The sequence below is a fragment of the Camelina sativa genome, chromosome 6 (assembly GCF_030686135.1).
Source record: "Camelina sativa cultivar CO46 ecotype springtype chromosome 6, ASM3068613v1".
Classification (NCBI taxonomy): Eukaryota; Viridiplantae; Streptophyta; class Magnoliopsida; order Brassicales; family Brassicaceae; genus Camelina; species Camelina sativa.
The window spans coordinates 25,584,286-25,598,832 of NC_141885.1; the positions used below are offsets into that span (position 1 = coordinate 25,584,286).

The 14,547-nt window shown below is 36.7% G+C and overlaps 5 protein-coding genes and 1 long non-coding RNA gene across 9 annotated transcripts; 2 read left to right on the top strand and 4 right to left on the bottom strand.

Annotated features, from left to right (window-relative positions):
• The first annotated feature begins 52 nt into the window (after nucleotides 1–52).
• Nucleotides 53–3,178, top strand: ARP (apurinic endonuclease-redox protein). 4 transcript variants are annotated; one of them, XR_015559915.1, is made up of 12 exons: nucleotides 53–191; nucleotides 328–517; nucleotides 617–711; nucleotides 843–922; nucleotides 1,130–1,366; nucleotides 1,460–1,782; nucleotides 1,886–1,996; nucleotides 2,095–2,238; nucleotides 2,333–2,372; nucleotides 2,450–2,530; nucleotides 2,622–2,781; nucleotides 2,859–3,178. XR_015559915.1 is itself a non-coding variant. In XM_019226769.2 (12 exons), exons 2-12 carry the CDS (start codon nucleotides 416–418, stop codon nucleotides 2,978–2,980), a joined length of 1,503 nt encoding a protein of 500 aa, XP_019082314.2. In that variant the 5' UTR covers nucleotides 53–191; nucleotides 328–415; the 3' UTR covers nucleotides 2,981–3,178. The 4 variants fall into 4 exon arrangements, 2 of the variants coding, with proteins under 2 accessions (XP_019082314.2, XP_019082315.2); XR_015559916.1 differs by having other exon boundaries at nucleotides 1,148–1,366; XM_019226769.2 differs by having other exon boundaries at nucleotides 2,325–2,372.
• Nucleotides 3,179–3,278: 100 nt separating this feature from the next.
• LOC104699384 (F-box/kelch-repeat protein At3g23880) lies at nucleotides 3,279–4,717 on the bottom strand. The gene has a single exon (XM_010414697.3). The coding sequence runs from the start codon at nucleotides 4,559–4,561 to the stop codon at nucleotides 3,395–3,397; it is 1,167 nt and encodes a 388-aa protein (XP_010412999.1). The 5' UTR covers nucleotides 4,562–4,717; the 3' UTR covers nucleotides 3,279–3,394.
• Nucleotides 4,718–4,977: 260 nt separating this feature from the next.
• Nucleotides 4,978–6,465, bottom strand: LOC104793057 (embryo-specific protein ATS3A). The gene is made up of 3 exons (XM_010519338.2): nucleotides 6,145–6,465; nucleotides 5,905–6,012; nucleotides 4,978–5,437 (listed from the first exon to the last, which is right to left on the bottom strand). Exons 1-3 carry the CDS (start codon nucleotides 6,274–6,276, stop codon nucleotides 5,135–5,137), a joined length of 543 nt encoding a protein of 180 aa, XP_010517640.1. The 5' UTR covers nucleotides 6,277–6,465; the 3' UTR covers nucleotides 4,978–5,134.
• Nucleotides 6,466–6,875: 410 nt separating this feature from the next.
• Nucleotides 6,876–8,647, bottom strand: LOC104793058 (peroxidase superfamily protein). The gene is made up of 4 exons (XM_010519339.2): nucleotides 8,346–8,647; nucleotides 8,070–8,249; nucleotides 7,808–7,970; nucleotides 6,876–7,492 (listed from the first exon to the last, which is right to left on the bottom strand). The coding sequence occupies exons 1-4, from the start codon at nucleotides 8,565–8,567 to the stop codon at nucleotides 7,071–7,073; spliced, it is 987 nt and encodes a 328-aa protein (XP_010517641.2). The 5' UTR covers nucleotides 8,568–8,647; the 3' UTR covers nucleotides 6,876–7,070.
• Nucleotides 8,648–10,023: 1,376 nt separating this feature from the next.
• Nucleotides 10,024–12,735, top strand: LOC104793060 (uncharacterized). Its single transcript, XM_010519340.3, has 11 exons — nucleotides 10,024–10,634; nucleotides 10,731–10,818; nucleotides 10,912–11,003; nucleotides 11,103–11,221; nucleotides 11,329–11,444; nucleotides 11,539–11,666; nucleotides 11,755–11,841; nucleotides 11,997–12,057; nucleotides 12,142–12,182; nucleotides 12,265–12,385; nucleotides 12,480–12,735. Exons 1-11 carry the CDS (start codon nucleotides 10,252–10,254, stop codon nucleotides 12,537–12,539), a joined length of 1,296 nt encoding a protein of 431 aa, XP_010517642.2. The 5' UTR covers nucleotides 10,024–10,251; the 3' UTR covers nucleotides 12,540–12,735.
• A 28-nt stretch (nucleotides 12,736–12,763) lies between these two features.
• Nucleotides 12,764–13,377, bottom strand: LOC104793059 (uncharacterized). Its single transcript, XR_769185.3, has 2 exons — nucleotides 13,241–13,377; nucleotides 12,764–13,140 (listed from the first exon to the last, which is right to left on the bottom strand). It is a non-coding gene; the product is annotated as an uncharacterized LOC104793059 (long non-coding RNA).
• Between the last annotated feature and the right edge of the window lie 1,170 nt (nucleotides 13,378–14,547).

A 14,547-nucleotide genomic window follows, 5' to 3' on the forward strand; every position in this document is an offset into this window, starting at 1 on the left:
ACAAAGAGAGTGGACGCGTGGATGTACGCACGCGCGAGTGAAATTGGGGAATCGCGTTTGTGAAAAGACGCTATTTTTTTGGCGGTTCTTTTCTCCTCCCTTCTCTCTCGGTTGGGTTGTGTGCCCTTAATTCGATGAACAAGGTTCTTCTTCAGTTAGGTCTCCAGAGCTCCGTCGTCCATTTTGGCTAAGTACGGTTCTGTCTAAATCTGTTAATTAAAGTTTCGACTTGTTGTATGCTGAATTAATTATCACCTCTTATTCAAATTTCGTTTATCTTCTGAATTATTTGCTGTGTGAAAATTTCGTGATTGATGGTGATTCTAGGTTTCTGGTGGTGCCTCTTAGGAGTTTAAGAGTTGGTTCTTCTATCGTTGGTGTTAGAGTAGGAACAGTAAGTTTCAACAAGAGGCTTATGTCAAATGATACTGCGGTTAAATCTATACCTTTCTCTATCAACAACAACAACAGCAACAGAAAGGACCTCAAGATAGTTGCAGCAGTTACTGATCAGATGGTTGGTGCTAAGTTTTGGGGGATTCAGTATTAGAGAATTTGGAATTTTTAATAAGTATTATTTTCTTTTTTGGTTTTCTTGTTGGTTTTTGATGCCTAGGGAAGTGATAGTGATAGAGATGAAATGGGAACTCTTCAAGGTGATAAAAAGGAAATTGAGGCGATGACAGTTCAAGAACTTAGAGCCACATTGAGGCAAGTTTATGCTCTTTTCGTTTTCTCTTCTTGCTGCCTTTTTTTATCGTTGCTGTGAATGGACATGAGTTCTTTGTTTGAGAACATGTGGAACGTTTGTGTGTTTGTGTTACAATGGTTTTCGAATATAGGAAACTTGGCTTACCTGTGAAAGGGCGTAAACAAGAACTTGTCTCAACGTTACGACTTCACATGGACAGCAATTTACCGGGTATGTCACTGCAACATCAAGAACACACACGCTTTTGTTTCACGCGTGGAATAGCAAAAATGAATGGCACATACTTGTTTGCATTCTAGTGGTCGTGTACGTTTTGTTCCATTTGAATTAGAATGATAACTGATTGCTCCTCAAAACTGCTATAGCTTCTGATTATTCTACATTTTCTCTCTTAGTATAAAACCAAGTCCTTGATAGGGGAAATTTCTGGTTCAGAACAAAAGGAAACGACTACTTCCACTCGTTCAGCAAGTGTCACGATCAAAAGAAAGATCAGAAACAGGGAAGAGCCTGCTGAAGATGACTGCATTAACTCTGAAGCTTATGGCATTGAAAACGAGGAGAAGAGAGTAAAACAGTCTACTAAGAAAATTTTGAAAGCTAAAGTTTCTTCGAAAGCCATCTCCAAAGAACGCCAATCATTGACGAAAACAGGTTTGTCGTGTGTTAAACTAAACACATTCTATGTAATAAATACGGGCATCTACGTAGAGTATTATAAAACATTGCGTGTGCTAATCTTCCTAGGTAAGCAGCAATTTCAGTCAAAAAAAGAAGCATCATCAACTATCTCTAGTGAAGTTCTGAAAACCGAAGAAATTATATCACCCCCGAGTCAGAGTGAACCCTGGACTGTACTTGCTCATAAGAAGCCACAGAAGGACTGGAAAGCTTATAACCCAAAGACAATGAGACCTCCCTCTCTACCAGAGGGAACCAAGCATGTGAAGGTTATGACTTGGAATGTTAATGGATTGAGAGCATTGTTGAAATTAAAGAGCTTCTCTGCTCTGCAGCTTGCCCAAAGAGAAAACTTTGATGTCTTGTGCTTGCAGGAGACTAAACTCCAGGTCATAATTTTAGTCCCTTCTTAAGTTGTTTCTGCTCTATATTTTCAAACATAACCAAGTTCGATATATCTTGTACTGAAGATATCGATCAATGTTATGACAGATGAAGGATGTTGAGGATATTAAGAAAACTCTTATTGATGGCTATGATCATAGTTTTTGGTCCTGTAGCGTCTCAAAACTTGGTTACTCTGGAACTGCAATAATCTCACGGGTAACAGAAGAATGTGCTTATTTGTTATTTAATGTCCATTTGATCTGATATGTTAAGTTACATTGTTTGTGTGTGTAATCAGTTTGGTCTTTTGATAGATAAAACCACTCTCAGTTAGATATGGTACCGATCTATCTGGATCAGATCATGACATGGAAGGACGCATTGTGACTGCTGAATTTGACTCCTTCTACTTAATTAATACTTATGTCCCTAATTCCGGAGATGGCTTAAAAAGACTGGTACTCCTCATATTTACTGGTTTCTATGGTTGACAGATTATTCGTTTTCTTTTAATTTTAACGAATGGATCCTGTGGGTTTTCAAGTCATACAGGATCGAAGAATGGGATCGAACCCTCAGCAATTACATCAAAGTATGATACTTTCTAGTGGAATTTCTTTATTTTTTTGTATGTGTTACACAAGCTTAATGAACCTTTTGCATTTACAGGAGCTGGAGAAGTCTAAGCCTGTTATCTTGACGGGTGATCTAAATTGTGCTCATGAGGAAATAGACATCTTCAATCCCGCGGTAACTAACTTGGATTCTTCTTTTCTCTCTTGTTTCGTGGAAGACCAATATATCTCGTTTTTCATGCTTTTCCACCAAATCTTTTATTAAGGGGAACATAAGAAGTGCTGGTTTTACAATAGAAGAAAGGCAATCCTTTGGTGCAAACTTCTTAGACAAGGGCTTGGTAGATACCTTTAGAAAGCAACATCCTGGAGTAGTTGGTTACACCTATTGGGGTTATCGCCATGGTGGCCGTAAAACAAACAAAGGTATTTAAGTTTGTTTGATACACATATTCAGATATAATATTTGTGGTTGTTAAACTGGTGAAATGGTGTGAAATCAGGGTGGAGACTGGACTACTTCTTGGTGTCCGAATCGATCGCAGCAAAGGTCCATGATTCTTACATCCTCCCTGATATTAATGGGAGTGATCATTGCCCCATAGGCCTAACTCTCAAGCTCTGATTTATCTTAGAGCTTCACCACTCCTAGTTTTTTTTTTTGGCTAAAGTTGTAATGGCCTTTAGGGAGAGATTCACATGTTTTGCTTCGACAGAGAACTATGGTTATGTGAATCAAGAATAATTTAAATATCAGTAAACAAACCCCAAACAATCAGAGTTTTGTCGAATTTGTTGGTATGGTTTACTTTCATTGCCCTCACTGCATTTTGTGTTCACTTATGGTTTGCTTATGCATTTTGTGTTGACTGGATCAAGTAAAAAACGATGTTATGTGACACATTTTATAAAAACATAAAAAATAAAAGCTAAAATACTTAGTAGAGGTCAAGAAGAACAAGGGAGTTTGATACAGAGCACTTGCGTACAATGATCGAGAGAAAAGTTTGGTTTTGAGTACAAGTCAGAAACAGAAAAGCTAAATGCTTAGTAGATGTGGTCTAGTAGGAACAAGCGTTGCAACATACTCCTCCATGTTTTCAAGGTAATCTAAACTTGTGCGCAAACTCGTTTCAACCGTTCTCATAGTTTTCTCCTCCAAGTTGTATTCGCATAGTTTGATTTCACTTTTACGTGTCCTCACCTTTACAAGCAACAGTCCCGCCTGGTTTATCACAGCTCCTAGCCAAAACGAACCAACATGCAAACGCGTTGACCTCTCCACATCGGATGCCGTCAGCCTCAAGATCGTGCTCCAAGATTTGATTCGACCATTGTCTTCCTTCTCATGCTCCGCACACCAAACAACCATATCACCACCGTAGCAGTTCTCCACTGCACATAGACTTCCTTTCAACAACTTTAAATGAAAAAAATTTCCACCAGGACCAGAGCAGTAGTTGAATGTCTCTGACACTAGACTAAAGGACAAGATATTTTCGCCGTTTTCAGTGGTAGTAGATTCATGTGTATGGAACGACCCGAAGATATGTTCGCCGTTTTCAATGGTAGCAGATTCACGAGGATGGAACGACCAGAAGATATTTTCACCCACCAGGATTCCCTCAGGGTTCACACGGCTCAAGCCAATAAATGTCCTCCACGGGAAATCAATCATCTTAGACACAGTGGACTCAAGTGTCAACACTTGTGCTTTATAGGAGATAGTGAGCGGTATCAAAACGATTTTGTGATCGTGAGTTGAGTGGTCGTAACCAAAACCAATCATACTCGAAGTATGCTGATGATTGATTCTTCCTACTTTTCTTAATCCTCTCAAAACAGGGTTCCAAACAGCTAAAGACTTGTCTTGAAGCAGCAGGCAAAAGAGTCCATCGCAATGACCGGTGACTCTAGTTATGAAAAGCAAACTTTTCTCTCGATCATTGTACAGTTCAGGCTCTTGTAATACCGTCTTTAGCTTGCGACCTTCATAAGTGCATATGCGCGGTGTATCCCGTGGCCAACAAACCACCAATAGAAATAACGTACTTGGGGCATGAACATGATTTTTGTGCTTTATGATGAACCTCTCATCTCGGAACAACGAACGCCAGCTTTTGCAGACACATCTAAACCGTAGCAAGTCCTTAACCGGAACCCTAGCAAGTATCTCAACGACTATGTCAAAAGCAAGTTCCGCCATCCTCAAGACCTAAACAGTGAAACAAACGATAGAGATATAGAGATAAAACAGATCAGAACATAGAGGCAGTTTCAAAACTAGAGATCCTCCTATAACACGCCTTCTAAAACACCACGGACAGAGCTGATTCTAATCACTGATGATTTCTCTGCTTTGCTGCTTATATGACCAAACCCTGGGTTAAGTCCATCTATGTTATTATTATATAGGGTTTACGTTTATCCCAAATTCCCAATTCTAGATTGATATGGATCCTTTGTATAAAGATATGTTAATATAAGCTGTATAGGGTTTACTTTTTTGTCTTTCTCGATCAATTTATAATAAATTGCAATCTTTTTTTTTTTTTTTTTGCTTGATATTTTTATTTTATACTTGTTTAAAAAAAAAAAACTAGGCTATAGAGATCGAACAAAAGCATCAACATACATGTTTTATAACAAATACACTCAAGATCAACACAATTGTACTTCTCTCCATGTGTGTTCTGCCACAAAACTTGGTATCATATATGTTTGATCATACACAGATACTCACAACTCACAAGTCCTTGCTTAATGTTTTGATCAAATCTTACATAGCTGCGACGGAGGCAGTGATGATGGGCTGAGAAGAAGACTTGGTGTTGCTAATGCCATTGCAGACGTTAAAGCCGTACCAAACAGAGTTAGGCAAGAAAAGGTTGTAGTAAAAAGTGACAGATCTGATGGATGAGCCGTAGATTTTAACGTTCTCTGGTTTCCAGCCGTCGGATCCTTGCCTGAGGAGGTAGATATAACAGACGTCGCGCATACACGGTCCCGATATCTTGTATGTGTCTGACGAACACTTTTCAAAAGTCCTCGAGTGTGGATCGTCTAGTCTCTTCACATACACCTAACCAACAAAGTTAAAAAAAAAAAAAACCAAAATAAACAAGAGAATTCACATTCTGTATGCATCATCGTAACTACAAGTTATTATTACTTATGATTTATATAAATTGATAATGTTAGAAATATTATATTTTATTAATTTTGTCTAACTATTAAATTTATAATTAAATCGAAATATTAATTTATCGAAATTAGGAAGCTGAGATTGGTCAAACCTAAGCCAAGATTCTTGGATCTCAAAATCCAGATGTTACCAGCTTGGCAAAAACCAAAAATACAAAGCTATTCTAAAAACAGGTCGTCGTGTAAAAAACACCAAAAGAAACATTTCAATTTTCAAATATCGAATTGGATTGATTACGGATTAATTTGTTATTAAAGCAATCCAATTAAATGAAAATTATGTAGATGCAAAACAGACTAACGAATATTAGAAGAAAAAAAAAAAAAAACAGAACAAAAACTGACCTCGTTGCGGTAGACATCACCAAAAGCAATACTGATCTTGTCTCTAGTGTAAGACACAGATGAACAGCTTGTTTTAATGATCACCGTGTACGAACACACACCCGCATTCTGAAAATTATTCGATCCCAAAATATTTATTAAAAAGAACAAAAAAAAAATGAATCAAATCAAAGTTGTTTCCGCAGTTCATGGATCACACAAATCTTGCAATGACTAAATATAAAAAAAAATGGTATCTACCTCTAGCTTTGGTTTAGGGAGAAACGAATCAATCGGACGAGGTTTTGTGGTGATGAATGATCTCGCAGAGGAAGGCGATGCAAAAGAGCATAAAACAACAACAAGAAACAAAGAAATCGCTAATCTGACCATTTTTTTTTTTGTATGTGTGTGTGAGTTGAAAAAATCTCGGATGGAACAAAATGGTCAGATCTTTAGTTAGTGGTTTGGAACAAAAACTAGAGTATTGTTATCTAAGACCGACACGAGGATCACGCTCATATTAATAAATGAGAGAACGAAGTTGATATTCTTTGTTTGCTTGTCACAATTTCATTGGTTATCTTCTTTTTTTGCCAACTAGAATTTAACTGTCTTTTCCTCATTCGAATTTACTTGTCTTTTATGCCTACTTTTGCACTTTTTTACTCAAAATCATTATAAAAGGAAAACAGTAGTAATTGATAGAAAGTGAATATAGCAAAACAGGACTATACTGGTAAAAATGGAACATGATCTAGTAAAATTATCTATAACCAATGAACTTTTTTTGACTAGATAATTATTATTAGAAAAAAGGTCAATGTATCTTGGAAAAAAGGGAAAAATTTTGATTGACTTGTTGACCAAAACTAAAGAACATTAACCTTTATTATTATCATTCACTAATTAATTTGAAGGAAAAAGTGTTAAAAAAAAGAGTACAGTATGTAATGTGTAGTCTACACAGTGTAGTACATATCTATATATTCTTTTTGTTTGTCAAATGAAAGTATAGTACATATATAGTTTTACCATTCAAACAAATGCAATATTTTACACTTTTTCAAGACAAACAACACACTAAAAAAAAAAAGATCAAAATACATTACGAAACATTTAATAATTAAAATTCTGAAACATAGAGAATCATTATTTATTAGTATGCTATGTTTTTAATATTCAAACTAGTTCACCTTGGAACAAACTTTCCTGACCTCACCATCCACGTCTGTCTTTACATCAATGGAACTCATCTTAATCATAGCTTTACCAAACTCATAATCAAACCTAAACCCTAACAAGCCTCTAAGACGACTTGCGTACTTCTTCACCACGGCGTTTGTCTCCGCGTCCGACCAAAGCCGTTGGTCTGACTCTAGAATAGCGTTGCCGTCGCGTAAGTTCTTGTAGAAACTTTCATCGAATTTTGAGGGACTGCCGATGTCAAGAGCAACACGTTTCGAACCGTCTCCATTGGGAGGACAAAGAGTCTTGAGCTGTGTAAGAAACGATGGGCTTATGGTTGGGTCGGAGTTTCCGGTCACAGTGAAGTTGTATAGACGGTAACGGAAGAACAGACAGTCGGTTTGTCCTATTGTATGTGCACCTGTCCTCGTATAGGTTAGATATATATTTATTGAGATATGCTAACTACTTGGAAGGGAAAAGGTGAATATAATGGATCAGAGAAGAAACAAATCATGGCATGTTCAATACGCACAACTAAGTGTAATTAATTACTCTTTAAGATGGCCTACTCGCAAGGATGTCTCAAACTCTACTTATATTTCATCTGAACGTATGTATAGAGTTTTAATATAAAAAAAATAAACCAACTTAACAAGAAATTAAAAAATAAGCTTTAAATATCAATAAAGAGAAATGTAGATTGATAGACAGATAGATGAATAGATAGACATACCGAGTAGAGTAACGAGATCATGAGTATCCAATCCTTTATCTAGAAACTTTTGCTTTTGAATAGCAACAGAGTCAAATGGAGAAGGTAGATTCGATGCTTCCGATGCCAACGAGATTCTCCCGTCTTTACGACCCGTTGGTACTCGCCAGCTTGGTCCATCACTCTTGTTTCCCATACATATGTGGAACTCAGGTGATATTAGTAATTGGGAAAATTACCATAGAAAATAAGTGCCCTAACTAAGTTTAGTAAACTTGCATACCAAGTCAACAGAGTCACGAGCTGCAAGTGCAAGTATATCTGCACATGAAACTACTCCTGGACACACAGACTCGAGCTGGGCTTTTGCATCATCGATTACTTCCAGCCCTCTTAGACCGAGATTTGCTAGAGCGGCTTGCTCCGCAGATTTCCCTTTGATTAACACCGAGCCATCACAACCCTAATAATATGTCATGTTTAAAGTTGACAATCAATTAACTTGCATATAATTGATACAAGGAGGTCAAGCTTAAATAAGAAACAAAGGAATTGAAACCTGAACAAAACAGTCATGGAAATGAAGCCTAAGCAAGCCAGGGGAAATTGTGGGATCAGAATCAAAGTGAGATTGAACAGTGGATCTTACTATCGACTCAGCTTTCGGACATGAACTTGAATAATAACCATTTTTTAACGATTGGCTTCTCACTTCGTTTCCCAACACCAACACTAACACAATTATCATTACATAACAATACTTTCCTACGCACACTCCCATTTTTCTAACTCTTTTTTTTCTTTTCTGTGTGAATTAGTTAACATGCAATGCTGTTCAAGACCCAACTTATACTTATATCCACTCTCACACACATACATATGCCTTTTTGTCTCAATGGAACCGTGTGGGGACACATAGTGCCTACTTCACTTTCCTATTATTTACGGGAATTGTTTTTTTTTAATTGATTTATACTGGTATATACACTTGGTTGCCACTATGATGAATTAATGGGTTTGGATTTATAATAGTTTTGATATAATTTTATTCGGAAAAAACACATGCGCAATCTACGAGTTTCGTGCTAACTAACTAGCTATGCTAACGCCCTTTCAAAATCTGTTTAAACCTTAAATTTTTTAATTTTATCAAACCGAAAAAAGAGTTATTTGGCAAAATGATATATTTTTCAAACATAATTAGAAAAAACCAAATTAATCACTGTTGGTCTATTTTCTCAGTTATTTTTGTCATTGAACAATTTTTTTAATTACACTTCATACAATTGTACATTTTATTTTCTTTTTATTTTTTATTTTTAAAATAATTGTTAATATAATTTTCTTTTAGAAAACTTCTTAAATACAAAAATTATATATTTTTTCTTTACAATTTTGATATGAATTATGTTTAATAATTTTTAAATATATTATATACATATTTTGTATCCGTACACTTTTTTAAGTGTACAATATGTCTATACACTTTATTAAGTGTACAATGTCTGTACACATAATTAAGTGTACAAATGTCGGTACACATTATTAAGTGTACAAATATAATTTTTACCAACTATTGCAGTACAGACATCTGAAACCCTAAGTATTAAACAAATTACATTTGTACACTTAATAATGTGTACAAATATCTGTACACTTAATAAGGTCTACGGAAACAAATATTGCTGGATAGCTTGATGTACGAATATAAATATTGTTGGATAGTTTGAATCTATCCAATATGTTGGAAAGTTTAAACCGTATACAAATATTGTTAGACGTTTTAAACCTTAATCAATGGGAAACTTGTGTCGTAATGGAATATCCAAAGATAAGTCTAGCAGCAACTCTTCTGTGAGTGATACATCTTCTTCAAGAATTTCATCTCCGAGTGCCGATGAAGGAAGTCAAGAAAGTAGTAGTCAAGTAGCGTCTCCTAGTCCTACTTCTTCTTCAAGAGTTTCATCTTAAAGTTCCGGTGCTAATAGCCGATCGAACAGATAGATCTTTTCATATTATAATCGGTCAAAACAATTTCAAAATAAATAATTTTTTTTTTCAATTTCATGTATTTATATAAAAGTTTGTTGAATTTTTATGATAATAACTATATTATTTATTAGATAATCTTTTAACTAAATATGAATTCTGAATTTGTCAATAATTATCTTATATTATACATATATCACGCTGATCTGTTTGCTACATAAATAATTCTGAACAAAATTCCCAATGGCATATGTTATGTCACCTAAGTTATTATTATGACACAACACAACATAGGTTTGTTAATGCGCTAGTCCTAATCCTAAAGTTTTTAAGGTTTTATTTAACATGACACGGTGTCGTATTGCACACACGTGGCGAATCATTATTGGTCGTTGTGACGCATAACTGGAATTGCTCTGAAGAATCCTACCTTTCTCAGGCGAACGAGGGAGACGAAACGAGGCAACGAATCCGCCATGGCAGCTCGTAAGAGAGCTTCCACGATGTCAGTATCCAACAAATCGGATCCGGCGGAACCCAAATCAGCGCCACCGGAGCAGAAGATGACCCGAAAGACCGTTGCTGCTTCCGGTGAGGCGTTCCGTCTCGCGCAGCCGAAACTGGGAGTGATCTTTGTGATCTCTACTCTTCTCTGTTCGCTCTATCTCTACCTTCTCTGTTTTCACTACAAGGTTGACAACGAGCTCAAACGCTCGATCCTAATAAACGCGGGGCTTAGCTTGGTTGGGTTCTTAGTCACACTCAAGATGATTCCTGTTGCTGCCAGATACGTTCTTAGGCGTAACATGTTTGGTTTTGATATTAACAAAAGAGGCACTCCTCAAGGAGATATTAAAGTGTGAGTCTTTTGTTTTGTTTTTTAAATCTATCTCTCTGAGTTGAATCCTCTCATTAGTTCTTTTGATCAGCTTTGAAAACTGCAATGTCATCACAGGCCTGAATCATTGGGCATTGTTGTGGGAGTTGTCTTCTTGATCGTGGCGATCATATTTCAGTATTTCAATTTTACTGAAGATTCAAATGTAAGTGTGTGCAAGCTTGATGGGTCTTGTTTTTGTTGACCCTTGTGGTTGTAGTGTGATTCTCATTATAAATGTTTTGATGACTCTGTGTAGTGGCTTGTGGAGTATAATGCAGCACTAGCTTCTATATGCTTCATGATTTTGCTTGGATTTGTAGATGATGTCCTTGATGTGCCTTGGAGAGTGTTAGTTCAAATTCCTCTATCAATTTTCTTTTGATGAAATTCACATGCTTGTCGTTTTTGGTTCACATGGTTCTCTTTCTTGTCAATTACAAACAATAGGAAACTTGTCCTGCCAACTTTTGCTACCCTTCCACTGCTCATGGCTTATGCTGGACATACGACTATTGTTATACCCAAACCTCTAGTTGCTTTTATTGGCTTGGAAGGGCTTGATCTAGGTAGTGATCAAGTTACACTCATTTCATACATGGTTGACTTCTATAGTTATATTTTTGGAGTTGGTAAAATGATTATGATTAGCTCAATAGATGTTTTAATGTGGCAGGACGGATATATAAGTTATACATGGGGTTACTTGCCGTGTTTTGTACAAACTCTATAAACATACACGCTGGTCTGAATGGCCTTGAAATCGGCCAGACTGTTGTTATTGCTGCTGCTGTAAGTCCTGTAGTCAATATATAATGTCTCTGAATTCTTCTCTCCCTGTTCCTTTTTGGGTTAACATATGATACATCCCACTTTTTTTTGGTAGATCCTGATACACAATGTTATGCAAATCGGATCATCTACTGATCCCGAGTATCACCAAGCTCATGCCTTCTCGATATTTCTTACTCAACCGCTGATGGCCACGTCCTTGGCAATGCTTGCTTACAATTGGTAAAATCGCTCACAGCTAAACGTGCTTTTATTTTGGTGGAAGTGATGCTTTTTTTTCTGACCATTCTCTGCAATCTTCTGCTGTTAGGTATCCTTCTTCAGTTTTTGTTGGAGACACATACACAGTATTTGCTGGAATGACTATGGCAGTTGTTGGCATTCTTGGTCACTTCAGGTATACTTCCAACCGACTTCTCTGAGACTCTGAGGCACATGCACTTCACTATTACATGAAAACTACCAAGTCTCAGATCCATCATTTGCATCATATATCCAGCTAGTGCATGACCATGCAACTGATTCCCATGCCATCTTTCTCTTCTGTTGCAGTGAAACCCTCCTCATCTTCTTTCTTCCTCAAGTTCTGAACTTTCTATTATCGCTTCCTCAGGTTTATTATCTACTTTTACTCTTCTGTAGCATACGTAAATCTTGTCAACTCATGTTTCAACCATCTAACATAATAACTCTCCAGCTTGCTGGCATTGTGAAATGTCCGCGCCATCGTCTCCCGAGGTAACCATATTTGTGTTCTTTCTTTTTGTAGACTGATTAAAGAAGAGACACATCACTCATCTCGTCTTTTGAAAATATCTAGGTATGATACTGCGACCGGATTACTGACCAGCACAAAAGATGGGACACTGGTCAATGTTTACTTGAGGTTATTTGGTCCTAAATCAGAAAAGTCACTTTGCATCCATCTTCTCGTCTTCCAGGTAGGTCTCAGTCTCAGTCTCAGTTATATGTATATCACCACTGTTGGTATGTAATGAAATAATAATTGCCATTTGTTGTTTGTTTCTACTGCAGGCTTTAGCGTGTGCCTTATGTTTCATACTTAGACACTTTCTTGCTGGTTGGTACAAGTAAAATCTGCAACCTGAAGAACCTTTAGTTGCTCTGTTCTTCAGAGAAGCCACAAATACAGAAACATTTAGTTTAGTTTCTTGTACAATCTAATATAGAAACGTAATCTTTTTGTTAAGATGGTTTGAACTTTGAAGTAACTCATGTAAACAAAGTTGACTCATTTGCTTTCGTTAAATGAAATGTCAAGATTCTCAAAGACAATGTATCATCATCATCATTCCAAGTTAACTAAAAAACGCAACTTTTTATACTTAAAAGAGAAGAGCAGAAAGAGTTCAAATTGAAACAAGGAACATAACTTTTTAAATCCACGCAACTCTCTCTCTAGGTCAGAATCCACCACAGCATTTACTTTAATTTCTACCCCAATGAACACAACAACAGTAGTTAAAAAAAAAAAAAAGCAGACAACATATTTTAGGGTTGGTCAAATTTCTCCCTCGCTGCCGTCACTTTACTCAGCAAAGTCTCAAACGCGCTCTTCAAGTCCAGCAGTTCTTGATAACTCTTTTGGCCGAGATTTGCAGTCATAGCATCCAAAATCTCATAAATTCTTTCAAACGCTTGGTCGGTCATTGACTCGTTCCCGTATGCATACATACTAGAAAAAAAAATTAAAAAAAGAATTGAAGGTTAAAAACAAATGAAAAAGCTCATATAAGATCAAATTTTTTTAGGGTTTGAGATCGGATTATTGTTACCTCGTTGGCTTGCACATCCTCCCCGCTCTGTAGTTTGTTGGAATTGGAAAATGGAAACAGGGTTCAAAGTGAGAGAGAGACGAAGGCAGCTCTAAAAAGAGTGGAGGAGTTTTGGGGTATTTGTTACTGGGCCGTTCGGTCTCTCTCTATTGGGCCGCAAAAGATTATAAAAAAAAAACTCATAAAAGTCAAAAAACTTGTTTCCAATTTAATATTTTGATTACATAAACAGTATATTAAAATCTAATTAAAGAGACTCGAGTCTAATAAGTTTACAATCCAAGTCGATATTTATTAACCTATTGACTTGGATTGTAAACTTTATTAGTTGTAGCTGTCTTGGTGCAGAATAATAAATAGGTAATAATACTAACTATATCTTATGCCTTCTCCTTCCCTTGGTGCAAATGTATTCTTCTTCTTCATGGAATACTTTACAAATGGTATATATTGGCCATCAGCTTGACCAAATTGTCTTCTTCTTCAAAGCTGCAAGCGCATATATATTGGTCAAGCTGACGGCAAATCCTGCCATCAGGGATGAAGAGAAAACGGCTTTAGCTACGGAAGTTCTTGCATTGTCAAAAGCTGTCCAAGAGAAGGTAGAGGATGGTTTTGTATTTTGTAGGACAAGGATGAACTTCTTTGGAAGAAGGAGCAAAAGAAGAAGAAAGAGGAGAGAAAAGAGAAGCAGAAGAAAGTTGACAAGAAGAGAGAGGAGAAGAATATGAAGAACTGCTGAACTGAAGCAAATTACATTAAGGCTGTCTGAACTGAGCAACAATTACCATCTACCATTAGATTTAATTTTAGTTGCCAGAACATTCCTAGATGCTTGTCCCATTCCTCTACTATCATTGCTCCTTTGCTGCTTCCCGTTTTATCCTATCATAATAGTGCGATTCATGAGATGATTTGTACCCGTGAAGAGACAGGAATGAGAGAGAATTAGTTAGTTACCGCATGAGCTTGGATCATGCCCTTACGCTGTGTTTGTCCCACTGGTGAAGTCACTCTTTGGATCTTCACTATCTCCTTGTTCACCTGTTCATTGCGTTTAATTCAATGTTTCACAAACTTTAGAGAAAACATTTTCCACATCTATTAGCAGAATTTGTAATGTTAAACCTTAGGGAGGAGTTTATTGTCCTCGTCAATGATATATGCCAATCTACCTGTCATCTGGGCGGCTACATTTCTACCAACTCTGCAGTTTCAGAGAGAAACGATTATGACATATGGCGTTTAAGACATTATTAAGTTCTTGGTTCTGGTGGTTTCGGGCTCAAGGCTGAGAAAATGAGGTG

Coding starts and splice junctions, on each gene's coding strand:
- ARP (XM_019226769.2), top strand. CDS start 416: ATGTCAAATGATACTGCGGTTAAATCTATACCTTTCTCTATCAACAAC. Junction 1,997..2,094: donor GAACTGCAATAATCTCACGG/GTAACAGAAGAA, acceptor GTCTTTTGATAG/ATAAAACCACTCTCAGTTAG. Junction 2,239..2,324: donor GAGATGGCTTAAAAAGACTG/GTACTCCTCATA, acceptor TGGGTTTTCAAG/TCATACAGGATCGAAGAATG.
- LOC104699384 (XM_010414697.3), bottom strand. CDS start 4,561: ATGGCGGAACTTGCTTTTGACATAGTCGTTGAGATACTTGCTAGGGTT.
- LOC104793057 (XM_010519338.2), bottom strand. CDS start 6,276: ATGGTCAGATTAGCGATTTCTTTGTTTCTTGTTGTTGTTTTATGCTCT. Junction 6,013..6,144: donor TCCCTAAACCAAAGCTAGAG/GTAGATACCATT, acceptor AATAATTTTCAG/AATGCGGGTGTGTGTTCGTA. Junction 5,438..5,904: donor GTGATGTCTACCGCAACGAG/GTCAGTTTTTGT, acceptor TTTGTTGGTTAG/GTGTATGTGAAGAGACTAGA.
- LOC104793058 (XM_010519339.2), bottom strand. CDS start 8,567: ATGGGAGTGTGCGTAGGAAAGTATTGTTATGTAATGATAATTGTGTTA. Junction 7,971..8,069: donor CTCGTGACTCTGTTGACTTG/GTATGCAAGTTT, acceptor ATGGGAAACAAG/AGTGATGGACCAAGCTGGCG. Junction 7,493..7,807: donor TGATCTCGTTACTCTACTCG/GTATGTCTATCT, acceptor ATACGAGGACAG/GTGCACATACAATAGGACAA.
- LOC104793060 (XM_010519340.3), top strand. CDS start 10,252: ATGGCAGCTCGTAAGAGAGCTTCCACGATGTCAGTATCCAACAAATCG. Junction 10,819..10,911: donor ATTTTACTGAAGATTCAAAT/GTAAGTGTGTGC, acceptor GACTCTGTGTAG/TGGCTTGTGGAGTATAATGC. Junction 11,004..11,102: donor CTTGATGTGCCTTGGAGAGT/GTTAGTTCAAAT, acceptor TACAAACAATAG/GAAACTTGTCCTGCCAACTT.